The sequence below is a fragment of the Culicoides brevitarsis genome, chromosome 3 (genome assembly GCF_036172545.1).
Source record: "Culicoides brevitarsis isolate CSIRO-B50_1 chromosome 3, AGI_CSIRO_Cbre_v1, whole genome shotgun sequence".
NCBI lineage: Eukaryota > Metazoa > Arthropoda > Insecta > Diptera > Ceratopogonidae > Culicoides > Culicoides brevitarsis.
In genome coordinates, this window is record NC_087087.1 from 35,193,162 (window position 1) to 35,206,499 (window position 13,338).

At 28.5% G+C, this 13,338-nt stretch overlaps 1 protein-coding gene across 1 annotated transcript; it reads left to right on the forward strand.

Annotated features, from left to right (window-relative positions):
• Positions 1–969: 969 nt before the first annotated feature.
• Positions 970–8,567, forward strand: LOC134835561 (homeobox protein slou; the record flags this gene model as incomplete). Its single annotated transcript, XM_063850441.1, is given in 5 exon segments — positions 970–1,854; positions 2,660–2,966; positions 7,969–8,104; positions 8,166–8,289; positions 8,352–8,567. Coding segments are annotated over 5 exon segments (1,668 nt in total), but the record flags the coding sequence as incomplete, so codon positions are not given.
• Between the last annotated feature and the right edge of the window lie 4,771 nt (positions 8,568–13,338).

Below are 13,338 nucleotides of genomic sequence, written 5' to 3' on the forward strand. Positions count from 1 at the left end.
AATAAAATTCGAAATTCACATTTTCATACTCCTCTTCAAATTTTCTTTTTTAATTTGATCTAAATTTAAATAGAAAATATCAAAAAGGTCCTTCCTATATGAATTTTCTTTCAAGGAAGCAACAACACCCTCGTTGTGTGTTTAAATAAAGATATCGCTATAACAACGTCGTTTTCTCCATCTCTACCATCATTTATCTTTTCCCATTTATGAGTGCTTCCCATTCTACCGCTGCCTTTTTTTAATAATAATAAACGATAATAAAGTTGTGAATGAGCACTCTAATATTCGGAGAAGCATAAAATACGAGTCGAGTGGTATTTGAAGCAATTTGTAAGCTGTCTGTCAGATTTGTGTGTGTGTGCGTGTGTATGTCGAAGAACAACAAAAAAATCACAAAGTAGTGGGGATTAATGATCGCACCGCCTCGCAATTAACATCATGGGAGGGACTAAATGCCTCAAAACCAATCCCTGTAGGCTGTTGTATGTCCTCGTACGACAAGCATGGCACATCTAAACTGTTTGTTAAGGGGACACGGGAAAAAATCTCGCATGTACTCGACTCGGAGAAAAGGGAAAAATTAAATCACTTTGTTGTTCGCTTTGTACAGAGATGACACCACATTTTAAATACAAAACACAAATACACTCACTTTACTTTGGATTAAATGTGTGGTATACTGCTTGAGATGTGTGTGTGTATGTGCGTTCGTACAAAAAATCACCGCAACATGTAGGAAAACGTTTGAGGGAAATTATGTTTGAATAAGAAAATCAGTCTTTGTTGTGCGATCGTACCAGATTGTTGGATTTTTCGCGACGTCACGTGATTTTATTCGTTTTACGGATATCTGATGTTTAAATAAACCACAAAATAAGGACTTTATCCAGGACTCTGAAAAAAATAGAAAAAAGTGAAAATTAAAAAAAAATTTTTTTGATGAAAAAATAATTTTAAAAAACAAAAAAAAAATTAAAATAAAATAAAATGGTGATGATGCATTCGCCAAAATCAGATGCTGGACAACCAAGCAGTCCAGTGTCATCGAATAACAGTGAAAATAATAATCGTGCGGATAATGTATCGCCTCTTCCTTCAAATCCCGTCGCTGTTCCAATTCCCGTGAAAAATAAAATGCAAGAAATTAGTCATCCAATTGCGATAAATCCTCTGCGTTTTCAAGCCTCGGAGCATCAAGACGCGAGTGAATCGAAACCCTTTGACATAAAAAACCCCAAATTTACGATAATCTCGCCGAGTAACAAGGAAAACACAAATATTCGTGCAATCCCTCCAAGTGCGCTTTCCGTTCTCGGATCCGCCGAACATCCGCATCACATAATTTTTCCCGATCATCTCCATGCCCATCCGCATCATCCGCAGCAACAACAACAACAAGAACCAAGTGCCAAATTCTCGATAGAACGATTAAAACAACTCGCCGATCACAATATAACGCGTCTCAGTCCCTCGAATAACGACGATAGCAAATATTCCATTGACCATACGAAGGAATTGCCGCTGCCTCCGTCGTCTGTCAATCATCCGCCGTCATCCGTAAATGCCTCGACAATTATCTCGCCCGTAACGACAGTTCTAACGCCTACGTTGGGAAATGCCTTAGTGCCGCCGCATTCGCAATTTGGACTCAAATATCTGACGGGACATGCGGATATTATGGATATGGAGAGATTTCGGTTGGCACGCGCTGCAATAAGTAACGGGAAGGATTTGAGCGATTTTGGCTTTAGGATACAGTTGGGAGGATTACAAACGAATTATGCACGCAGTGATACGAGCGAAGAACTGAATGTCGATGGCGACGGCGATAGTTCGCAGGATGGCAATTCGGTAAGTTTTCTTCGTGAAAAATCTAAAATGAAAAAAAGAATTTTTAAAATTTTATTTTTTTCCAAATCGTTTCCAAAAAATTATTAAAATTTTTTTTTTTATTTCAAAAAATAAATCAGATAATTTGATAAATATTGAAAAAAATTAAAAATTGAAAAAAGTTACATATTTTATACGATATAAAAAATAAATTTTGTTGTCAAAAATAATCAATTAATAATTTTCATGAACCTTAAAAAGTGAAAAAAAAAAAATAAAAATTAAAATAAATATTTTTTTGAGAAATAAATTTTTTATCATATTTGAAAGATAAAGTGAAAAAAATTGAGTTAAAGAAATTTTTGAGCCATAAAAAATTTTTAAAGCAAAAAATATTATTTTGTTTTTCTCATGAAAAAAAAAATTATTAAAAGTTTAAATATTTTTAAATATTAAAATTAAGTTGAAAAATAAAAAAAATTCTTGAAATGTGCATAAAAATTTCCTGAATTTGAAAATTTTTATTTTTAAACAAAAGCTTATTAAAATTTGAATTTTTTTAATTTTTTAATTTAAATATAAATTTGTTTTAATAAAAAATTGTTGAATTTTGAAACATTAAAGATAAAGTTAAAAATAGAAAAAAATCCTAAAAAAAAATAAATTTTTTTAATTAAAAATTGGTTGATTTATTAAAAAAAAATAAAATTTTATAACGTAAAATATTTTAAAATTGAAGTTAAAAAACCGAAAAGTTGAATTTTTTCAAATTTTTATTTAAAAAAATAAATAAAAAAATACTTACGAATCAAATTTTCTTTTTCAGACATGTCCCGTTGATCTCACACGTTCCTTAGACCATAACAACAAGCTCAATAACGGGCATCATGCAAGCATAAATTTGCATCACAATCACTCGAGTTCTTCCGATACCGAAAGTGAAATTCCGCCAAAACGTCTCGCCTTCTCCGTGGAAAATATCCTCGATCCCAACAAGTTTACGGGTAAAAATAAGCTTGAATTTACACAAAATCACAACAACAACCGAATATGGAACGGAAGCGCAGCGTTCGATATGCGAGACGACATGAGTCGAGACCGTTTCGACGACGATCAAAGTGAATCACATTCAGGTAGGAATTATTTTTTACACTTTTTTATGTTCGTCTGTGTGTGACAACGAGAAAAGACAAATTTTTTAATACGCAGGCTCCATTAAAATGATGGCGTTGGAATTGCTTTTTTTTGTTCTCATGCATAAATTCGTGTGTGTATGTGTCTTGCTCCGATCTAAAAGTTATGATTTCTTTTGTTTCCGCATCTTCAATCGAATTCCAATTAACATTTTGCTCTGTTCCGCCATCATTTTTGCGATACACAATCAAAATTTTTGCCATTTTCCGTGTTTCTCGGGCACGCCAAACAATAACAACAACAACGGAGTGCTTTAGTAATTATTATAATCGGCAACCTAACTACCCATTTACGACACGACAAACACACGAAACGGAGAAAAACCAAAATAATGGAGTGTGAACAATGCAAATTTGGGTACGGAGGGTGGCATGCGTACGAGAAAAACGTGGAAATGTGATCCCCCAGATTAATTAGCAAGTATGTTAATTACCGCATATAAGCCATTACGAACGAGAGTCGAGTCGAGCGGTACTACATGAGCCATGTACAATTAAAATGGTTATTATGCTCGTGCTTATGTTTCGTGAAATAATAACAAAAATAATGAAAATGGAAATTTTTTGGGGAATTGCGAGATGCTTTTTTAATGAATGAATGAATGCGTATTTAACGTCATTTGTATGAAGTATGAAAGTAAATTTAATTTTAATGGGAAAAGTGGGCTCAAAATGTCTGTCGTTCCGCAATGTTAACATAGGAGGGAGAAAAATCTTTGATATAAAAAATTTATAGAAGGGAATTTCGTGAAAAATTGATTTTTTTAAATTCTGTGAAAGGAAAAATGAGCAAAAATTTAAAATTTTCAAATCTTTGAATTAAAAAGCAATTAATGCTTTACATTTTTTTAAATTAAAGTTTCTTTTAAAAAAAATCAAGAAAAATATAAAAAAATTAAAATTTAAAGAAAAAAATATAAAAAAAATTTAAAAAAATTTAAAGAAAAATTTTAATGAAAATTTAAAAAAAATAAATTTAAAGAAAAAATTAAAAAAAAAAAAAAATTTAAAAAAAAATTTTAAGAAAAATTGGAAAAAATTTTTTTTTTAATATATCTTATAAAAATTAATGAATTAAAGAAATTTTCAAAAAAAAATTTTATATCACAAAATTTTATGAAAAATTTGGACAAAAACTGTTCTGAAAGTAAACCAAAAACGTGCAATAAATCACTTGAAACTGTGACGAACGATAACAGGTCTCCCAAAATCCCCGGATTTAATAACAATTTTCATCAAATAAATAAACAAACAGGAATCTAGTTATTTACAAGAATGTATCATCAATGACACGAGACACACGCTTTTACCTAAAACCTGTAAATTTTCCCCCAAAAAAATAACTTGATCCTTCTTTGTCGAACATCCAGCAGTCAACGTTTGTTATTTCGTGTTCGTGTCGTTGTTGTTGAAATTTTGATATGGGATCGCATCGACTGAAAAAGCAGCAAAAAGAGGAATTAAGAGGATACTTTACTGACAAATTACGATTGATACAGAACCAAACAGGTGTGTTCTCTGTCGTTCTAATCCAACAGGCGAAGCACTCAGCAGCAAAACTACACCGTTTATTTAGTGGTTCGCGTTCCTCGTCGCATGGAGCAGGGGAATTAACTATGTGGAAATTTGGACATTTGTTCGTGGTTTGACACTCGCTTCGGCGAAACATGCCGATTTTACATCTAATTCGCAGCTAATGCAGTTACAGCAGCATTTATTTATGTTTCTGCGGTTTTCGTAACGCAATTGAATTAAATGCCCGAGAGTGCGTTGATGCACATGAGGGGTTATTGATTTTAAAATAGTTAAGCTGTTTATGCAAATTTTGCATTTCGACAATTTTGCAGCATTGATTTGCGTGCGTCGTGCACTTGATTCAATTAATATGGTAATAATTAGCGACGACGCGTTTGGCAGAGTAGTTGCAAAACAAATGAGCATGCAATTTGTGCGCGTGTTATAATTGCCGGATAATTATTATTATTATTGAAGCACAATATTTTGATTAGTAAATTTTGGGAAAATTTTGCGATTTATTGAATGGAGTGCACGTAATAGTTTTAAGGGGATTAATTTTAATTGGTTCGTTGTTGTTGATATTATTTTTGCTAAAAACGAAGTGACATGAACATTTATTATTTTATATATTTTTTATTTGTTTAAAAAAAATTAAAAAAAAAATATTTATTTTTTTTCTATATTAAAAAAATCTTTTAATTTTCAATATAATTTAATTTAATTTAAAAAAAAAAAAAATTATGTTAAAAATTAAATTGAGAAATTATTTTAAAAATTTTATCTAATTTTTTAAAAATGTTTTTTTTTATTTTTTTTTATTAAAAAAATTTATTTTTGCTAATTTTTCAAAAAAAAAAATATTTTTCATTTTTTTAGGTAATTATTCTAAATTTTTTAAATTAATTATAATTTTTTTCAATTTATTTTATTATTCATGATTCATGATATAATTTTATGAGATTTCATTTAATTTTTTAAAAATCAAAAGAAGTAAACTTACCGTCGGGAATTTCATCAAATCTAAAATATTTTTAACAAAAATTAAGTTAACAAACGGATTTTTGTCAAGTCTGGCGTTAAATGCCGTGTAATTTGTCCTTTTAATTCTGCCTTGAAACATTTAACATAATTTGATTGTAAGACGATTTGTAAAACCATTCTACTTATTTTTTTGCTCCAATTAAATTTGTAACCCTTTTCTGAATTTATTTCATGCTAGACTTCGCATGAAAAGATTTTCAGTGAAAATAAATCGATATTTCTGTCTCTTTTAAAAGACTTTTTTTCGGAGATAAATGACGAATGAATTGACATTAAAAGCGATATTTTTCGCCAATTTTGATGATTAATGATGGTCGTCTCATATTTTGTCTAGCATTTCATTTTGTGCATTGATTTGTGTTGAAAAAAGTGGCCTTTTAGTTCCGTGGAGGATCGCATGTGTTAACACACTTGTTCATTAAATATCTTGCACAAAAGAGCGTTCCTTGGGGAAATATCATTTTCCTTCATTTATTATTTGATTGCTTTTATCCCGAATTTTTCTCCTGTATTTTGTGTGGTGTTAAAACGATAAATGGTTGTATCATGTTGTTGTCTCTCCTTTTGTGTAACAATATAATAATGATTGCATTAATTTAGTCCCTTTTGAATTATTTATCGTGCCGTAAGTTGTCTTGCTCGAATTTCGCTCAAGTTTTAAATATCCCGTAATTTAAATATGTTCCTTTTTATGGCCTTTCAAACAACACACAACCCCTCCGTTTAAGGAAAAAAAAACTCTCGGGCTGGTAGAAAATAAAAGTTTGAACATACAACCCCCCGAGGGACGTAACAAACAACATCAATTGCCATTATTTTATTTGTTTGAACACAAATTAATAATGTGTTCGAGTGTTTTTTGCCACTGAATCAAAAAAAGAGTGAACTCAAGCGAGTAAATATGTCGGATTTTTGTGCCAAATATTTGTCATTGTCGCTGAACGTCACAATTTAATTGGTTTCAATTTCCGAAACGGAGTCAATTAATTGACTCTTTTCTCCGTTCGCTCTTGAATAAACACACCTTATGAATTTTTCATGGCGCGCCATTCACGAAAATTTTATTATATGTTACAATTTTAAATGTGTTTTTCCAAGCAAAGTACAGAGAAATTATTTTTTGGTTCATTGCCAACGGGCAGGCGTGCACTGAAATAATTATCTCGCTATTACTGGTCGATTGTAATAATAAATGTATTAATAGCAATCATAATATAATAATAACATTTTTTGTGTTTTTGCGGTTCGTGATGTTTAAGTGTGTGAATGAGGGAGTTAAATGATGTTCTTGCTCAATTTATTATTTTAAACAAATTTTTCTTTATTTTTTTTTTTTTTTTTTTTTTTTTTGTTAAAAATCGCAAATATTATTTTTTTTATTTGTTTTTAAATTTATCAAAAATTATTTTAAAAAATACAATAAAAATTTTGAAGTAAAAAAATTGAAAAAAAAAATTTTTTTTTTGAATTCAAAAAAAATTTTAGGATTTTTATCAAAATCTTTTGAAAATCGTTTAGATTTTCACCCAAAAACTCATTTTTATTTTCACTTTAAGAAAATTATTAAAAATTCATAAAAAAATTATTTTAGAGAAATTTTTGTTAAAATCTTTTGTAAATTGTTCAAATTTTCACTTGAGAGCTCATTTTCATCCTAAATTTTATATTTAAATAATCTAAATTTATTAAAAATTCATAAAAAAAATAAAATCTTAAGATTTTTGTAAAAAAAAAATTTTTTATAAATTGTTTAAATTTTCATTTAAAATTTTCTCCCATATAAAATCTTCTACAATTGCTCAATGTTTCGTTAATGACTAAAAATGCCTTCAGGCAACAAGAAATGTGTTTTGCCGTCACGAGACGCGACAATAAACAGGAAAATTAAATCAACGAATTAATAAAATAATAATCATCGTCATCAAGTTCGTATTAATCATGGCAATAAATTTGTTGACACGTTGTTTCTCCATCGTTCGCGCTAAAAGGGATGTAAGCAAAATTAATGCCTTTATAATGAACAAGTCAATTATACGCGATGAAGACGACAAAAATCATCATAACAACAACAAACAAGTCAAGTCAAGCTAATAATATCACAAAATGTGCGTGAAATCATGCCGATAATGATTTATTAAATGTTGTGACAAAAAACTTTTTTGGCGGTGTTTCGGGGAAAAAGTTGTTAATTATTTCTCGTAATCTTTAATTTTTCGTTGAAAAAGTTTGTCTTTTCCTCAATTAAAATATTATTTTTAGACAATTGAGACCCATATCAATTTGTCAAGTTTTCGAAATAATAAACAAAACATTTTCAAGATAAACAAAGCATTAATTCTAAGGAGTTGACAAATTTTAATTTTCCTTGTTTTCTGTCTTTTAGGCAAGGATGACATGGATCACGATGATATGGGCGACGACACGATGGGAAGTGATATGGAAGATCATATGAGTGATTCGGATTCGAAGAAGGAAGGCGGAGAAGGAGGCAGCAAAGGGAGCAGTTCAAAGCCAAGAAGGTAAATTTTCAAGATTTTCTTCATGAAAACTTGATTTTAACGAAATTTTGTTTGATTTTAGGGCTCGTACGGCATTTACATATGAGCAACTCGTGTCACTCGAGAATAAATTCAAGACAACGCGATATCTCTCCGTTTGTGAAAGGCTGAATCTCGCACTGAGTCTCAGTTTGACAGAAACTCAGGTAAGTTTTGATAATTTTTAATGCCTAAAATCCGTTGTTCAAGTCAAATTTTTTGTTGTTAGGTGAAAATTTGGTTCCAAAATCGTCGTACAAAATGGAAAAAGCAGAATCCCGGCATGGATGTCAATAGTCCGACAGTTCCTCCGCCAGGCAATAACGGTTTCGGGCCCGGATCGTATGCTGGCAGTTTGTTGTATCCACACGCTGTGCCATATGCGCCATACGGTCCGTATTTCCATCCCTTGGGCGCACATCATCTGGGACATTCACACACATAGAAGTAGGAGAAATAAACTTTTTTTTTGTTTTTCACATCACAGTTATTTAGTTAAAAGCTGAACCGTGTGACGATAAGACACTTTTAATGGGGAAACTTTTGTACGGGAAATTTTTATTTGTTGAAAAGTTGACCACCGTGTATAACTTTTTATGTTGTTGAAAAAAAATTTTTTTTTTTTTTTGAGAACAAAAGTTGCAAAACCACACTTTTATCGTATCCAAATTTATGTCTCTCCCGAGGTCGCTCACTCGCTGTACAAAACTATACGAGAAAAAAAATGTAAAAATTAAATGTCTGTAAATTTTTAAACAATTGTAATAAAAAATGAGATAGAAATCTGTAGATAAAAAAAATGAATATTTAATGTCTAAATTAAAGTAATTTTAAATAAGAAATAATTGTAGAAATATTTTAAAATCAATAAATGAATAAGGCAATAACTATGAAAAATTTATTATTTTTTTTTTATTAATTTTTAATGAAATTATATTTTTTTTTTGTTAAGTTTTTTTTTTGAGACAAATAATTTCATTAAACATTTTCAATAGCGAAATACGTTGATTCATTTAAGGTAAGTCAGTTAGCAACTTATCAGACGACTTTGGGATTTTCCACAAAAATTGAACAATATGAACATCTGTTATTTTGCTTATTTGAAGTTCGCTTATTTTTCATGAGTATGATTTTCAAGAACATACATGAGACAATATGAATTTTATTTGCTTCAATAAACACTTGAATCAATATTAAAAGGTCATTATTTGATATAAAAAGCAAATTTTTTGCTCTAAGTCAAGTTGGTAGCTCCAAGTCAAGCTGAGAAGTCGAAATAAAGATGAATTTTGGAATCAAATTATTGTTTGTCTGCTTTTTGCTGATCTCGTTGTACATTTCGGGCATTGAAATGAAAAACATAAAAACCTGTAAAAATATTGGAGAAAAGGTAAGTTTTAACATGGATGATATAATAGTTTAAAATATTTTGGAAAATAAAAAAAAATTAATTAATTTTATTTGAAGATCTAAATATTTAATATTATTTATTTATTTTTTTATATATATTTTTTTTAATTTCTTAAATATTAACTACTTTTTTTATTAATTTTATTTTTTGTTTAATATACCAACCTTTTTTTATTTATTATCTTTTTTTTTTTGAATATAGTGTTATGCCCCAGAAGAATGTTGTAATATGAGATGTGGTTTCTACTCAGGAAAATGTTCATCTTAGATAGTATCATTACGCATTTAAAAAAAATCGCTTGTGAAAAAATAAATTAAAAATATTTGAAAAAAAATCATGAAGTTTTAATCTTTGTGCTTTTTATACATTTGCTATGATGCTTCTTATGCAATATTTGTATCTTGCAAATGCGGTTTTAGTAACAAGTTTGCTTATTTTGCATGTTTATGCTATTCAAGAACGCACATGAGGCAATATTAATTTAATTGCGTCAATAGACACTTGAATCAATATTAAAACGTAATAATGGGTCATAATTGAACGTCAAAATTTGATATATAAAGCAAAATTTTTGCATTATTAGATTAGTTAATAACTCCAAACCAAGCAGAAAAGATCACTTTAAAATGAATTTTGGAATCAAATTTTTGTTTCTCTGCCTCTTGCTGATCTCGTTGTACGTTTCAAGCATCGAAATGAAAAATCCTGGAGACTGCAAACCTCTTGGAGGAAGAGTACGTATTAATTAGACTGAAATATAAAGATAAAATTTTTAATAATTTATCAAATCAATATTTTTAAACAATTTATCTAATATTTTAATATATAATAATTTTTAAAATGATTTCTTTTCTGAATATAGTGTTACACAGCAGATGAATGTTGTTCTAAAAGATGTCTCTCCTTTGCAGCAAAATGTGTTTCTTAGATGGCTCAATAACTCATTTGAGATGAAATTTTCTTCAGTTATACCTTTAATTGAGAGAAAATAAATTAAAATAAAATTTTTAAAAAATTATGAAGTTTTAATTTTTTTAACAAACAATGATTCAGCAGAAGTTGATAAAGTATTCTTGATTAGACAAACGTTTTCTTATCCGATACGCGAACGAAATAAAAAGAAGCCCATATATTAAAGGTGTACATTTGCGTTTTATAAGTCAAATCTTGAAGTACTTACCAACGAGTCAAAGTTCATAATGAATTTCGGAGTTAAAATTTTTTTGATTTGCCTTGTGCTCGTTATACTGTACGTCTCAAGCATAGAAATGGGAAAAGCTTGCACTCCTCTTGGACAATATGTAAGGCTTAAGTAATGAAATGATATTTTATATTCTAAATTTTAACTTTTTAGTGTTCGACATCTGATGAATGTTGTTCATTGTTTTGCTCACCGACTCGAGAAAAGTGCGAACGGATGTAAACGTATTGTAAATAAAATTTTGAAAATTAAAAAAAAAATTAATTAATTTTTTTCGAATTTTGACGCTTAATTTTATAATTGCCGCTCTTATCGTGATATACAAAATCAAGATTTAAGCTTATCTCTTTATCAAGAGACAATGTTTTGTTTTGATTTTTTTTTCATTATCAAAAACTTATCATAACTTACTTCCGAAATTTTGTACGAGAAAAAAAATAAAAACAATAAATTTTTCTTAGATGATACAAATGAAGATTTTCGGTAAACTCTTTAAATAAGATTTCGCTTTTTATTTCAATTTTTTTATACACGTCAAATAAAAATTCAATACTTATCGATACAAAATTGATATTTAATCAATTCATATTTAAAATTTTTATTGCATGACAAATTTTAAATTAAAGCTTTAAATTTTATTTTGACAAAAAAAAAAATATTTTAAAAAACTTGAAGAGATCTCTAAATTGAGAGTCATCATTTTTTTCTGTTACATATTATTTCTTGCATCAACCTCGATTGGGAAGATCTTCACCAACACATTTGTATGAGTAGGACAAACACATTCCCGAACAGCAATCCCATGAATTTTGACACTAAAAAACGTAAAAGTTGAAATTTCAATGATTATCAAGTAAAAAGTGACTTACATATCCCAATCTTGGAGTACATGCTTTTGGTGCTGCATTGATTAAATTAATCAATGAGACAACCAATAAGGCAATGCAAAAGAATTTTCCGTAGAAATTCATATTTTAAAGTCAAATTTAACTACTTTACTGCTAAAGCCTTACAGAGAATCTGAGAAAGATTTGAATAAAAATTCGCTATTTATTTCATTTTTTTGTACGTCAAATGAAAATCCAATACTGATATATACATTTTGATTTGTGTTTTTATACTAAAAAAAATCAAAATTCATTGACGCACATAGATACAAAGAATCGAATTTTTCTAAGATTTTACGGAATTAAAAAAATGTTTTTTAAGTACGTCGCAAAAATTTTATCAAAATATTTAATGAACATCAAACAGATTGACATATTGATATTTTATAAAAATATGTATCAATATTATTTCAGTTGACTTTTTTTTCTTTGTTCTAAATTTTTTATTTGTTTTTCATTTTAATGAGTCAGAATAATTTTTATCAAATCTTGCTCCAAATGGATAAAAATTATCAGAGGGGCTCTAATTTATCATTTTTAATCATTTTGCAACTCAAAACTGCAAAAAAATAGAAACTTAAAAAAAAATTTCTTTGACATAGTTTTGTTTTGAAAACTAAATCAAGAGCAAAAAAACTGTGTCAAAGCAATTTTTGTCAAATCTTGCTCCAAATGGATAAAAATTTGTCAGAGGGCTCTAATTTATCATTTTTAATCATTTTATAACTCAAAATTGCCAAAAAATTGAAACTGAAAAACATTTTTTTCTTTGACACAGTTTTGTTTTAAAAACTAAATCAAGAGCAAAAAAACTGTGTCAAAAACTGTGTCAAAGCAATTTTTGTCAAATCTTGCTCAAAATGGATAAAAATTTGTCAGAGGGCTCTAATTTATCATTTTTAATCATCAACTCAAAACTGCCAAAAAATTGAAACTGAAAAATTTTTTTTTCTTTGACACAGTTTTGTTTTAAAAACTAAATCAAGAGCAAAAAAACTGTGTCAAAAACTGTGTCAAAGCCATTTTAAAAACTTTTTTAGAAAAAAAAATATTTTTTTAGAAAAATTTTTCAAAATAGCTTTTGGAAAGGGCAAAATTAAGTCAAAACGCTAATTTTATAACAGTATCATAAAAAATAACTCAAAATTGAACAATTTTATTACTTTTCCATACTAAATAGTACTAAAAACGAAAATCTATATAAAATTTCTATATCCCACATCCCCCATGGATTTTTTTTTCAAACATGTAACGCGAAACAAAAAACGGTTTTGGAACACCCTGAGCTCGAAAGTAAAAATTTAAAAAATTTACACATTTTTCACTCATTTCGTTTTGTTTGCTCAACGTTTACTATCTCATTTGATCAAATATTGAATTTGAGTACAAAAATTTCATATAAAAAGCGAAATTTTTATAACTTTCTTATCATTCTCTTTCAAAAACTTTAGCAAGAACTACTTAAATTTTGAATATCACAATGAAATTTTTCGCAAAATTATTTTTCATTGCCTTTTTGATTGTCTCATTAATTAATTTAATCAGTGCAGCACCAAAAGAGTGTAAGACAAGAGGAGAATATGTAAGTAAATTTTATTTTTTTATATTAATGAACCTATCTAATGAATTTAGACAATTACCTTTTGAATACGTTCTTTAGTGTCAAAATCATTGGGATTGCTGTTCCGGAATGTGCTTGTCTTACTCATACAAATGT